Raw genomic sequence first — 14,049 nt, 5'->3', positions numbered from 1 at the left:
CAGGTGTTTCGACCATATGCCAAGCACTGGCTGGGGCCGCTCCTGCAGCTCGTTGTCACTGGAAATAATGGAGGACAGGGGATCCATTTCATGGTGGTGGATATTGTGGTCACAGTGCTCTCTTGGACAAGTTTGACCAGTCCCAAGGTTGTAAAAGTTTTTTCCTACACTCACATTCCAACATACGAAAACAAATCCACTGCACTTCAGTTAATTCTGATTGAAATATCTATATGTGGCACATTTTTAGGAAAATAACCAATTTCCTTTTTCATTCTTACATTGTATTACCCTATGAAATTACCAATTATCACTAGTGGACGATCATAACAGTACTGTTTGTCTCAGGGTAATCCCAGAGATGAGGTGCTTGCAAACCGACTGTTAGAGTTCCTGATGAAGCACAGCTTTCACACCAAGAGGGCTGTTTTCCGACACAACCTGGAGATCATTCGCACTCTGGTAGAGTGCTGGAAGGACTGTCTGCATGTGCCATACAGGTAATACTCTCAATGACACATGTATTGTATTGTGGCCGTAGTTCAACAGAGAGGAGGCAAACGAGTGGTACTGGTTTACTTGTGTTGTCATTGTGTAACTCTGAAAGAAAAAATAGGCAAGATTGGATGCATCTTTTCTGGTCCACAGGCTACTCACTACTTCTGCTTTGTTACCCTGTGCCTAATCCAGTGTTGCCAACTATTTTCAATGAAAATTATTTTAAACATTGATAGATAATAAATACATATAAATGCATTTAAAAAAAGTATTTTAATAAAAAATATAAGGCATTCTGAACAATCCCCAAGACAGTCTGATGGAAGAAGTAGAATTCAACCTGCTTCTGTTTTCAGTTTTAATTGTATGTCATCCCTTAGGAAAAAACTGAAATAATAGTCTTTAAATGTTTTTGGACATTTCAGCCTCCACCTTTAAGTCAATCTAAGGAAGGGGCAGAGTTGAAAATTATGATTCTTCTTCATTTGGTATCACTCATAATTAATAATTTTTCTTTACAAAATGGAAATGAACCAATCCATGTCTCTCTCTCTCTTCTTTCTAGTCTGATATTCGAGCGATTTTGTGGCACCGACTCAAACAGCAAAGACAACTCGGTTGGACTTCAGCTTCTGGGAATCATCCTTGCCAACAACCTCCCTGCTTACGATGCCTCGTGTGGAATTGAGTTTGAGAGGTAAAATACACAGGGCAGCTAAATGACTGCATGTAGTCCACTGTGAATCCCTAATTTCCCTCTTAATTACAAATTATTTTGTCACTATTTAAAGTTGCAAGCTGCACCTTCAGGTCACGGCCATCAATCGAAATGGAGAGTGGCAGTATATCCACACATTTATGGTTTCTTTACAAATGTGGGTTTGTTGTAGCTGTTGCCATCTTGTTGAGCATGCAAAATCATTTATGGTTGGTGTTTTTCCTACAGGTACATCCAGTCTCTCACCAACAACTTGTCTTTTGTACGGTACAAAGATGTCTACTCAGCTGCTGCTGAAATTATCGGCCTTATCCTGAAGAATACAACCGAAATGGACAATGTATGAGCTTAGTTTATTTATTTTTATTTTTTATCTGATGACGACTAAAAGCAACCTTTACTAGAAAATATCTAACTTGGAAAATATTTTTAATCATAAGTTAAAGCTTGAATAAATTCAGCTGATGTGTATGTTGGTGATACAATTCTCTGCAAGTGTTATCTTTATATATTAGTTTTTTCAATTCATTGCATTTATTCCTGAATTTCACAACCTGACAAAATGTTCTCTTTGTTTTGATTCTCATTTCAGCAACATCAAATCATCAGTCTTGCTGCAAGTAAGATAACAAATCTTAGAAGAACGGAAAGGGACGACAAGTTCATTGTTTGCTTGAACAAAGTGTCAAAGCATTTCCCCCCATTTATGGATGGGTGAGTTTGTATTTCGACTGTATAATATGAATCATGTTTGTCATTTAATGTATATTTAATTTTGTCCCTGCCAGAGGCTTAAACAGACGCTTTACCTTTCAGGTTTGTCAGTCATGTGTTCTTCCTGCTGCCAAAGTTGCACGGCATCTTAAAGACAGACTGTTTGGAGTGTGTGCTGAGCCGAGCTGACGTGATCCCAGACATCTTTCTGCAGCTAAAAACCACAGGCTTCATTCAGATGATGGGTAACAGGTAGGTTCTGACTCCTGATCACCCTCATCTACATTTTCAGCAGGTTTTTTTAATCTATGAACTGATGAAACCTGTCAGGCTAAACAATGCATTAGGGTTTAATCCTCCCTCTTTAGCCTTGGAACAACAAATGTTTATCGTGCTAGATCATGTTTCTGCCTGTTGCTGTTGTTCCCTCAGGGATGAAGCAAGACAGAGAACATGTCTGGATATCATCCACAAGATTATTGGCCTGCTGACTCCAGTTCAGCTTCAGGAGTTCCTGGGAGCTGTGATGTCTTTTGTCTCTCATCCATCACCAGTGTGCAGAGAGAGGATGTACGATATCCTCATGTGGATCCAGGACAACTACAGGTCGGGACTTCCTATCCCACATCCTGCTGTTATGAACATCATCGATACGTTGATGTAAAAGTGTAAACTAGCAAGCAAGGCTAGGAAATGGTGCAAATTCTGCTGCAAAATGGCATCAATTTGGCTTCAGCTTTTTATTATATTGCTTTTTATCTGTTGTGAGAGACGTAGTGTTGTTGAAAGTCTACATTTAATGTTGCACTGTATCTTTATTCTTCCAGTGATGCAGAGAGCATGGAAGACAACATCTCAGTCGAGGTTTTGAATGCAGCCAAAGAAACACTACTTCAGGGACTGTCTGATGAAAACCAAGGCCTTCAGTAAGAACCCACTTCACCTTCTGTTATGTCACTGTCTTCATCTTATGTCATCCTTTCTTATATTGTGCAGGGAAGTGTGATCCCCATGAATCACAATATAATGTCTCTGACTGTTATGTTTTCAGGCTTTATGTTCGGAACTTCTGGAGTCAGGAGAAGCGTCTTCCCACTGCGACCCTTGAACGAATGTTGACGGTCCTTCGCTCCCTGTACTCGTGTCAAATAGAGAGGTGTTTCTTAAGCTTGGTGACCAATCTGCTGCTGGAAATGACTAGCCAGAGTCCTGACTTCCAACGAAACATGTTTGAGTATCCTCTGTCAGAGTGCACCTTCCAGGTAGGCAGCATTTATTCCTCCCTTCCTCTCTGGGTCAGTTTGAATGATCAAAATGATTTTGACACTTGATGTGTTGATTGTGTTTTTCCATTTTTTTTTTTTTCTTTCTAGGACTATGTGATTGATTCCAACTGGCGCTTCAGGAGCACGGTGATGACTCCTATGTTTGTCGCAACCCAAAGCACTCAGAGCACACAGAGTGTGGCAGCATCGCAGGCCATAGCCATGAAGGGGAAGCTCAGAGCCACTCAGACAACACTTGAGTTCAGCCAAACCCAAACAGCAGGTGCCACTCTAATTATATATCCCAATATTAGAGCAGCAGGTTAAAAATTTAGTAAGAACTCCACATGACATTTCTGTACATTCACCTTTTTTATTATATCTTGTATAAACCTATTCCATTTGAAAGAGTATGCTATTTGATTTTAACTGCTAAATCTTGTTGTCTTTCCCCCTCCAGGTCGACGCACAGCATATAACTGGCTGACAGGCAGCAGTGTGGATACTATGGCAGAGTACACATCGGGCTCTGAATCTCTGTCGTCACTGATGGTTTTTGATAAGAAAGCAGAGAGGCAAACTTCTGCAAGACGACCAGTAGGGGAAGGATTCGGGCTGAAACGCCTTGCTGCACCAAGCGATGAGGTGGACAGTCGCACTAGAGGTTAGTCTCTGAGAAACTGCACACACATATTATAATATTATTCACTTCACACTCCTTCACAGAAATATTTGACGTGACGTTTCTGGTAACTAGTCCATTGTTTAATAGTGAAATATAGTTGTTAAAATATCTAATTCAACAGGTTACCCAGCAAAGCACATAAGCTGCTTTTGCACATTCACTGAAATCCTGTGAATTCCCTGAAATTTACTGGGGAGGCTGTTGGATAGGGGATGTCAGTTGCTCTGGACATTTTCTGGAACTTTTCCTGCCAACACCCTAGTAAACTATAAGAGTGATCCCATCTGGGAATACAGCAGAAAAATGCCCAGAAAATTCACAGTTAGAAAGTATGCAAGTTGATTATGTTCTTAACAGGGAAATAGATATTAAACTGGAAGAATACAAATATCTCAAAATAGGAGCCATACCTATACGGGAGGCTGACGAAGATGTCAACTTTTTAAGACATTTGAGAGTTTTTCACATCATGTCCTGCTTCCTGCATGCACAACCCTGGCATCCGCCCTAGCCTGAATGTTTTTCTGTTGTTGTGAACATGTTTGACCCACACAATCTCTTGTTGCATTCTTCATATGTGAGAGACAAACTCCAGAATATATCCTCACCCAACTTTCCAGACATTTTCCAGAGTTCATGTCTTATAATAGCTTTACAGTAATGATCTGTGTTGGAGACTTAATTTCTGTGGACTACCACTGATGCTTTGTTAGTGCCTTTGTTAATACCTTCTTTGTCTTCATGTCAACAGCCAACAATGAGCAACGCAATAACATCCTAAGATTGAGACGCAGATTTCTAAAGGATCAGGAGAAAGTCAGCTTAAGTTACGCGCATAAAGAGATCAGACAACAGAGGCAGAAAAAGGTATCACACAGACAAACAATGTACATTACCAATCCTGTTGGAGGGCAGCTTAAAAACGTGTCTTGATCGAATTGTCCAATCCAGTGCTTCAACAATCAGTGTTGTGTTTCCCCAGGAACAAAAGGCAGACCTAAGGCTGAGAAAAGAGGCTCAGGTGACTCTCTATCGTAACTACAGAGTGGGGGACTTCCCAGACATCGAGATCCCGTACAGCAGCCTCATCACCCCCTTACAAGCACTCGCCCAGGTAAGACCCCCGCCTCTGCTTTCTGCATCCTAACCTTCTAGGGCCAAGGTTGTACAAATACATATGATTTATGCTTTTTTCTCTGCATTTTCCCCTTAGAGAGACCCAATTTTAGCCAAACAGCTCTTCAGCTCCCTTTTTGCTGGTGTCCTCCAAGAAATGGATAAGAACAAACCAGGGGAGAGTGGGAGGATTAAAGAAGAGCTGCGGTGCAACATGAACACTTTCTTGAGCAAGAGTACGCTCTGCTTCCCTCCGTTTATAGCATGTGTGCAGGTACAAACCAAAAGCAATGTTTGATTATGCTACAAAAGTCATGGATTTGAATTTACCGTAGCATTTATTGATGGTGTCAAAATGAGAGTATTGAATTACGCCAATGTTTTCTCATATTTACATTTATGACGCCTCCTCCATAATACCTTATTCTTTATTCTGTATATCTATTTCTATATCATACCATTAGTAGTTAAATTTGTCATTTTGCATTTATAGAAAAAAAAATGGCCTTGCATACTCATAATGACCATATTTAGTCCAGCTATATTGTAGTTTACCTCTACAGGCACTTAATAAAAATTTGCCATCTAAATGATCCATATCCTGTAGAGCCTGGGTTATTTATTATAGCTTGATTATTAAAGTCAACCTCAAAACTATAAATATATAATAATCTGAGCATTGTTTATTTAGGAAATGTGCTATCGGCATAAGGAGCTGCAGCAGCTCGACCCAGCATCCATCAGCTCCACGTGCCTGGTAAGCCTCCAGCAGCCGTCGGGCATCCTGCTGCTGGAGGACAGCCTGCTGCACGCCGGCTTCCAAGATGAACCTCCCGCCAAACGGTCACGAGGACGCAGGGAAATCCCCCCAGACACCAACAAATGGATCCACCTTGCAAAGTATGACAGCGCTACTTCTTCTGTTTGCTTGTAGATGAATGTTAGAAACTATATGCTATTGTTCGGCTGCAATATAAAAAAAAACACAATGTAAAATGCAAGAAAAAAATAAAATACATTACTAGCATGAAATAATATGCTATTATGTAGATCCTGTCCTTGGATAGTTGATCATACCTGTGTTGAAGGTCTCCCTGATAACTAATTAGAGATATAATATACATAATTGATTTTATGAATGCATTGATTCCTTCTGATTTGTTTTAATACTGATTCATCTTGGCAGCTTTCTTTTTCTTGTGGTGGCGGTTAAATTAACACTCTCATGCACGTTGCCTCTGGCCCATCAAGTTTCTGTCATGCTGTAAATAGCTCCATTACAAATACATGCCAGTCACTTGTGGATAATTGTAATCGCTTTTTTTCAAATGTGATATTTAGGCTTTACAGGTCGTTGGAGGATTACGATGTTGTGCGCAGCATCTTCGGTGGTAAAGTTGGGACCAAGTCAATCACCTGTGCTGCGCTTCAAGCTGAAGCCAACAGTGACTTTGCAGAAGCTGTGAAGCTTTATAATGAGGTACACAAATCATCGCTAGCTGTGTGTAAAGCTATGCAGTGTTAAGTTTCAGTCATTCAAGCTGGATAGAGTGAAAACTGTCCTCTACACTGACAGGCCCTCAACACTGAGGATTGGAGCGACGGTGAGCCCACCGACTCGGAGAAGGACTTCTGGGACGTGGCAGCGATGGAGGCCTACAGTCATTTGACTGAGTGGAAGTCTCTGCAGTACTGCTCCACAGTGTCCATAGATGAAAGCTCCCCACCCGACCTCGAAAAGATGTGGTCAGAGCCCCTTTACCAGGTGACAGTTCTCAGTCGTGTAGCAGGGTGGGCAAAAACCTGTGGGTTGCACAGGTTTTAATTCTGGTTTTACCACAACTGCATTCTTCCTCATGCTAAAAATGCAGTGATGGCTTGAAATGAAAACATACATTTTGTTATCTCAGACGTCCTTTGTATTGCAACTTTAGAGATGTGTGGTATTTGAGCTTAAACTTAGGATTGTAAGTAAAGAAGTCCTATAACTTCTTTAATGTTAGTATCAAGGAACTGCAGGTGATTTTTCACTCACTTCTGTTTTTCAACAGTTACATTTATTTCCCAGAGAATAATTTATGGATGTAGCATGTTTAGGGGTGCAATTTGATGTAGATTGAAATAAAAACATGCATCTTGTGAATTTAAATGTGGTTTCATAAGGAAACTGTTGAGCCTTTGCGGAGATATGCATGCTACTGACACCTTTGTCATTTTTTTAATATATCTGCTTGTGTCAGGTATGTGCACGTGAGTTGTGACGCATCGCTCACACTGATCTATTTGTAATTGTGCCAGGACATGTACCTGCAGCACATGATCCGCAGCATGCTCAAGCAGCTGCAGAAGGGCGATAGCGACCAAACACTTCTCAGCTTCGTGGACAAAGCCATGAGGGTGGAGGAGCGTAAGAAGCTCCTGGAGAGTCATTACAGCCAGGAGCTCAGCTTGCTCTACATCCTTCAGGAAGACTTTGACCGCGCCAAATACTACACCAACTACGCCATGCAGCTCTTCATCGAGGTCAGCTGTTCTATATTATGTTTTGCAATCGCCTGCTAAAATCATTATATATTCATTCTTACTTTAAAGGCCAAAATCTGATTTTTTGGGGGTCAGGAACTGGGCTCAAGTGTGTATTCATTCTCTTTGCATCACACAGAGTTACTCCAGTGTGGACTCACTGCTGACTCAGAGTCGACTGACCATCCTGCAGTCAGTGCAGGCCTTAACTGAGATCCAGGACTTCCTTTTCTTCATTTCAGGACAGGGTGCGTGTGTGCATTCTTAAAAACTCGATCAACAATCAATATCTAAATAAAATGAATAGTTGAAGTAGATGTTTCCTATCTGGCCCTTAATCTCTAACAAAAATGTAATAGAATGCAGAATACCTTTTCTGCAACTATCTTAGTTATACTTTGAATGAAAAATGTTTGTCCCACTCTCAATCCATTATTGTATTTCATTCATTAGTGTCAGTAAGCGGCCTCAAACGGCTCATCAGATTATGGACTGAGCGGTATCCTGACCCTAAAGTAGATCCAGTGAACGTATGGGACGATATCATAACATCTCGGTAAGAGAAACAGGTTTTTAACATTTTGCCTACAAATCTTTTAAATTGAGGTATAACAAAACGTGACACAGACTTATGTTTAATGTCCACAATTCAGATGCTTCTTCTTGGACAAGATCAGGGAAAAGTTGAGAGGCAACGCCCCCAGCGACAGCATGGAGGTGGATGGTTCAGAGGACCCATCAGGGGACATCGACACGTTAGTAAATGACTGCAAGTTCAACATGAAGCTACACATGGCCAATAGTGCACGGAAACAGGTGAATATGTCTGTTTTTTTAACTTTTTTTAACTATCAAACATTACTTGTTTAACGTCAAGCTTATTTTGGATCACTTATGTTGTTGCAGAATAACTTCCCCGTCGCTACCAAGCTGTTGAAGGAACTTCACAGAGAAGCCAAAACTAAGAGAAGCTTGTTGATACCTTGGGTCCACAGTTTTAGCCAGTACAGCCATAAACGCAGCCAGACTCAGGGTCCCGTTGAGCAAATCATCACCGTGCTGAAGACTATCCCGCTACTGGGTAAGAAGGGAAAAATAACCCCTGTACTTGGTTAAATAACAGAGAAGTTCAGATGTCGATAAACACGATTTAAGTATATTTGTAAATCTGATCAAGTTTGACATCCGACTCACATGATTTCATGAAATGTAATAAAGTAAAAGCTACCCTTTCAGTTTTAGTCAACAATACACATTGTGAGTATACCTGTGCATTTAAGACATTTGTGAATATATTTTTTGATTTAAAATTCTATACCCAAGATTGCTGATGCAGGCTGGTCAGAGGTTTAACAGTAGTTTATATCTTGTGGTGAATCATCAAATTTTCTGCTCCTCAACAACACTTGTTCAGAAGGTTTCTTTAGCTCAGTCTTGTTTCCATGTCAACTTTGCAGAGGACCTTCGGCCTGACTGTGAGAACACCACAGCTAAAGTATTTCGAAATCAAAAGATGCTCCAGGGTACCTCCTTCCACATCCTGGCTACAGCTGTAAGCAAGAGCCCCTCGGTTCTGGAAACTACTGAACCTGACAAAGCAGAGAAAGTCGTCAGGCTTTCTGGAGCTGCTTGGCCAGTTGAAGATCCAAAGGTATTCTATATTATACTTTTATATTTACGAGAGCTTAACTAGGATTCATGAATATGAATTAGAATCAGACAATCACAGCCAATTATGTCCTGCTAACCCTGCTTTGGTGTTTTTAAGTGATGTAACCAGACAATGTGCAAAAGAGAACGAGATTAGGTCTTTTAGTTGCTGAAGACTATTTGTCCTGCAGAAAGTGGAGGAGGGTCTGCAGTTACGAGCGCTGAAGCTGCTTTGTGATGCCACCAGAAAGGCTGATGAAGAGCTTCAGTCTTATAGTCAGGACTTTGTGGAAAGCAGCAGCATCACCGGGACATACATGGCTTTGGCCAACTTCAGTGACAAACTACTACGAGAGGAAGAGCAGAGGGACACCGGTGAGAATTAATTATGTGCTTTTGTTGAACAGTTTTATCAATGTCCACATTCTGGAGAATTGTATTTTCCACATTAGTAACAGAACACTGCCTGTAGAGGGCACTCCTTCTAAACTGTCACATTGTATCCCTGTCTGTCTTACTGCATTTATGTGGCGTCACAATATTCTAAAAAAATTACTTTGCGAATGGTAACATTTACATAAACGCCACCTCAAGTCATAACAGTGACTTGGAAAGTCTGTGAAAACGTTGTCTGCTATTTGCCTACGTCATTACTTATGAAGCATTGATATAATTTTGCAAACAGTCAAACATTACCTTCTATTGTGAACTTGTCTATGTTTATCTCTCACAAGCACCGAACACCACTTTAACTATTACATACGATTATTAATATGTCTGATACAACCAATCCTTTTTCTTTGCTTTTCATTGCTATGCAAATATTAGAAAAAGGTGTCAAGATGTTGTTTGACCACTCAAAACACATAAATACATGTTTTTTCCCATAAAGCCCATTAACAGAACAAGTGTAGAAGGACTTTGCAACTCAAGTAATGGGACCTTTCAAGGAGCAATCAAATAAAGGGAAAAATTTCCCAAAACGCTTAAGAAGAAGATTGGGTGTCATGTCAACTTTATTGCACTGGTTATTTTATGTATGTAAATATATGTGTGTTCTGTTTTGTCACAGAGAGTCAGTTTCCAGACTTTCTGACACTAACTGTTCATGTAGTGGACAGCATGTTGAAAGCACTGAAGATGAACTCAGAGGAAGCTCGTCTCAAATTCCCACGTCTGCTGCAGATCATCGAGCTGTACCCCTCGGAGACACTCGACCTCATGACAAAAGAGGTTAGTGTGTTTAGACAAGGTATGTACTGCAGGAAAAAACAACCAACATTTATATCTACATATGCACAGTTTTAACCCAAACATGTGCGATTCATAGCAGCTGTTTTTTATATATGCATTAAGTGTGTTTTTTCCGTTATGTGGTAGGTTTTTAAGCAGGAAGCATATCAGTAATATATGGATTTCAAGGAGGTAACTGTAGACAGACAATCTGAAAAGCTCTGTAAACGACATATATCTTATCTGCAGTTCAAACCAGGCCAATAAATCGTAAAATAATGCTGAGCATTTTAACGCCTTCTCAGTTAAATTCTACATCACTGCTGTCATGAGGACCCTTAATTTCAACTTGATTGATTGTATTCTCTGATGTGCGTGTGCTCCAGTTGACACCACTGTCTGTATTTAGATGACATCAATTCCCTGCTGGATGCTTATTAGCTGGATCAGTCAAATGGTCGCCCTGTTGGACAAGCCACAAGCTGTGGCAGTGCAACACTGCATCAGGCAGATAGCAGAGTGCTACCCTCAAGCCCTGGTTTACGCTCTCATGATCAGCAGCGAGAGTTTTCAGTTTGAGGACTCTGCAACAGGACACCAGCAGCAGGAATTTGTCAACAGGTAAACTTTATAATATTCTGCCTGAGGAGCAGAGAAAAACTACATTGCAGCAAGTGTTATTTTTATGAATATTGTTTCTGTGTCTGCAGGCTCAGGGGCTTGCTGGATAAGGGAGGAGCTGTGAAGAAATTTGTGGACGCGCTGCAGCAGCTCACAAATCCTGAGATGATTTTTAAGGTAACAAGTTCATCTGTGAGTTAATCAGGCTGCAAGCAATTCATTCATTGGACTTGATTAATTTCATGTGGTCCAAACAGGATTGGTGGGATGGTGTGAAAAACGAACTGGAAAAACAGAGCTTTGACAAGAAGCAAATGTGTGACCTGTATGATGAGATGCGCTCTTCGCTTGGGGATCAGGACGCAGAGGGTCATGGGACGTTTCGCAAAAAATTTATCAAGGTTTGTTCTTAACTTTGATGTTTCAACTTGGTATGGATAGCGTATATGACAAAAGATACAATGACAAGTTATCATAAATATGCAAGTTTTCTATGTTTTGCTAATCACCAAATAGTATAACATGAAGGACTATTAGAGCATGTTGAAGAAAAGAGATGATAAAGCTGTAATTAACCAGAAACTCATTATATTCTTAGAATTAAGTCATAAAGGGGGTGCTCCCTGGAGTTTCACTTCTTCTGGATCCAAAATCTTGAAACAGCCTCATTGTTTAACTATTAAAGCTCTTTGAACATCAGTCAGATGTTGTTAAAGAGACAGTCCACCACGACCAAATAGTTCCTTCTCCACAAAAAGAGTAATTTCATTCAAGCCTGTGTGGTTCTTTATTTTAGATAGTTTGAATACACAAAAGCCATAACTGTAAATATGCGAATAAGATATCACGTTATTTGTTTCTGTGTTTTTCATTGCAGTCGTTTTTTTTTTATTTCACAGAGATTTGCCAAAGATGTGGAACAGCTGCTGGGAGCTAAAGGCAGCAAGCTGTTTGAGAAGAGGAAAAGCGATTCGTTTTTGCGGCAAGTGGATGAGCTGGCAGCATCCATGCGTGGATCTCAGACAGAACCTGGGAACTTAAAAGAGTACTCACCTTGGCTCAGTGGGTTTAAAGCGGACCTGTTCAGCAATGAGCTGGAGATCCCAGGTCAGTAGTTCAATTGAAAAAGAACAACACTGATATCAGGGTCTGGAAATATGGTGAATTGTTAGTGTTTTGGTCAGCCAAAATGTTTTCCTGTTTTATAGGACAGTATGACGGCCGATCAAAGCCTTTGCCAGAGTACCATGCAAAAATAACAGGCTTTGATGAAAGGGTATGCTTTTATTGTTGTTTATTGTGTTCACTTTCAACCAATTCAGTTTAAATGTTTTAATAGTCCAATAGCATGTGATTGCGTAAACTTTTATCCTGCAGATTAAGGTGATGTCCTCCATCCGCCGCCCCAAATGTCTGATCATCCGTGGGGATGACGAGCGGGACCACCCCTTTCTGGTGAAGGGTGGGGAGGACCTCCGCCAGGACCAACGCATCGAGCAGCTTTTTGGCGTCATGAACATTTTATTGAGTTCCGACGCTGCCTGCACACGCAGAGGCTTGCAGCTGCGCACCTATCAAGTCATTCCCATATCCAGAAGGTAGTGAGCTTTTTTGTCCACCAATTACTCTATGGTTACGATTGCAATCAACGAACGCATTATCCTTTCCATCTTAATCATGAGCGTCGTCTTTCACTTTGAAAGCACGATTTATTGTCACTTCAGGTTTTGTATTTCCTTCACTCAAAACCCTAGCCTGACGTTGTCATACTCATAATTCTAGTCAGAATATGAGTCTGATACTGCTCCATTGGGCTGTGATTATGGGGGCATGTTTCAACCGAACTAGGAAAACAAATATCTCTTCGCTCAATTGGATAGACTTACAACCAAGCAGAGCAAAGTAGTATGTGACGTATGTTAAGCAACGCATAGTTGTTGTCAACAGAACTCAACTGCATGCACGCTACATGAAACTAACGTTATGATTGTACTAAGTCTGAGTTAGCGAACTTACATCGACACCTATGATACTATCTTCACAACATTTGATTCATATCATGACATTGTGAGTTATTTACTAAGTCAGACAGTCAAGACTTTCTCTTACCATTTGTAAGTTTGATGAACTTCATCCACGACGAGAACTATTACGTTGGCTTGAAAAAAATCTGAGCCTAGCATGTCCCTCCACTTCTTGTTCAGCCGCCAGGATTCCGGGCTTCCGAAAAGGAGCTGGCAATGACCGCTGGTAATGTCCACCTCGTCGTGCACGCCGAGTGGCATCGCAGTGATGCCTATTTCGGTCACCTCTTTCACTTGGTCCTCCATGAGTGCGACCAAAGGAGAAACCACAATGACCAATGGGTTTTCATTGTGTCCTATCTTCTTCGCGACCATTTAACTTTTTCTACGAATCCCGTAGGAAGGACGGCAAAAACATATTTTCGATCTACAAATGCCTTGATCGCGTTTCTCTGTTCCTCTTTCAAAATGAATGTGCTGTCAATGTCTTCTAAAACAGACTCAATGGCAGCATCTACACATCTCAGCTCTCCAGCGGCAGGCATTTTGGTTGAAAACGAATTCAACCCAAGCGCTCTTTGTAGGTGTCTAAATGAAGCAAGGGAAGTACTTGCTGTGGAAGTGAAAGAAATAAGACTGAAATAACACACTCTTGAATAAACAGAGGGGGAAAAAAACATGTATTTATTCTTTAACTATATCTCTTTTATTTTTGCCAGTCATTCCAACCACGCCCTGACACTGACTCCTTATTCTTATTGTATAAGATACAACAGGAATGTTATGTGTTCACAGAATTGGTCTGATTGAATGGATGGACAATACTTGTACTCTGAAAGACTTCCTGATCAGCACAATGACTGAGGAGGAACAGCACACATCAAAGAGGTACAGTATTGACGTTACACTATAATAACTTTCTGTTGAACATTAAAAATGTGTTATTCATATTATATATTAAACAACAACAACAATTTCTAAAAAATGGGATTTATATTTAAT

The 14,049-nt window shown here is 40.6% G+C and overlaps 1 protein-coding gene across 1 annotated transcript in view; it reads left to right on the top strand.

Moving 5' to 3' along the window:
• The window catches only part of prkdc (protein kinase, DNA-activated, catalytic subunit), a 34,022-nt gene that overhangs the window by 17,185 nt on the left and 2,788 nt on the right, over window positions 1-14,049 (top strand). Inside the window, exons 49-80 of the mRNA XM_062379415.1 lie at window positions 4-147; window positions 349-500; window positions 1,064-1,195; window positions 1,445-1,556; window positions 1,809-1,930; window positions 2,033-2,182; window positions 2,363-2,536; window positions 2,758-2,856; window positions 2,982-3,192; window positions 3,304-3,478; window positions 3,656-3,859; window positions 4,632-4,747; window positions 4,863-4,994; window positions 5,094-5,270; window positions 5,688-5,896; window positions 6,338-6,476; window positions 6,573-6,761; window positions 7,295-7,519; window positions 7,659-7,767; window positions 7,973-8,075; window positions 8,173-8,335; window positions 8,426-8,600; window positions 8,977-9,170; window positions 9,361-9,544; window positions 10,242-10,402; window positions 10,812-11,023; window positions 11,113-11,200; window positions 11,281-11,424; window positions 11,923-12,130; window positions 12,232-12,299; window positions 12,401-12,621; window positions 13,843-13,935. Coding sequence (XP_062235399.1) covers window positions 4-147; window positions 349-500; window positions 1,064-1,195; window positions 1,445-1,556; window positions 1,809-1,930; window positions 2,033-2,182; window positions 2,363-2,536; window positions 2,758-2,856; window positions 2,982-3,192; window positions 3,304-3,478; window positions 3,656-3,859; window positions 4,632-4,747; window positions 4,863-4,994; window positions 5,094-5,270; window positions 5,688-5,896; window positions 6,338-6,476; window positions 6,573-6,761; window positions 7,295-7,519; window positions 7,659-7,767; window positions 7,973-8,075; window positions 8,173-8,335; window positions 8,426-8,600; window positions 8,977-9,170; window positions 9,361-9,544; window positions 10,242-10,402; window positions 10,812-11,023; window positions 11,113-11,200; window positions 11,281-11,424; window positions 11,923-12,130; window positions 12,232-12,299; window positions 12,401-12,621; window positions 13,843-13,935 — 4,985 coding nt within the window. The remainder of the gene's footprint in view (window positions 1-3; window positions 148-348; window positions 501-1,063; window positions 1,196-1,444; window positions 1,557-1,808; window positions 1,931-2,032; window positions 2,183-2,362; window positions 2,537-2,757; window positions 2,857-2,981; window positions 3,193-3,303; window positions 3,479-3,655; window positions 3,860-4,631; window positions 4,748-4,862; window positions 4,995-5,093; window positions 5,271-5,687; window positions 5,897-6,337; window positions 6,477-6,572; window positions 6,762-7,294; window positions 7,520-7,658; window positions 7,768-7,972; window positions 8,076-8,172; window positions 8,336-8,425; window positions 8,601-8,976; window positions 9,171-9,360; window positions 9,545-10,241; window positions 10,403-10,811; window positions 11,024-11,112; window positions 11,201-11,280; window positions 11,425-11,922; window positions 12,131-12,231; window positions 12,300-12,400; window positions 12,622-13,842; window positions 13,936-14,049) is intronic.

The sequence above is a fragment of the Platichthys flesus genome, chromosome 21, assembly GCF_949316205.1.
Source record: "Platichthys flesus chromosome 21, fPlaFle2.1, whole genome shotgun sequence".
Taxonomy (NCBI): Eukaryota; Metazoa; Chordata; class Actinopteri; order Pleuronectiformes; family Pleuronectidae; genus Platichthys; species Platichthys flesus.
The sequence above is the reverse complement of the archived record's forward strand: the minus strand, read 5'-3'. Positions and strand labels throughout refer to the sequence as shown.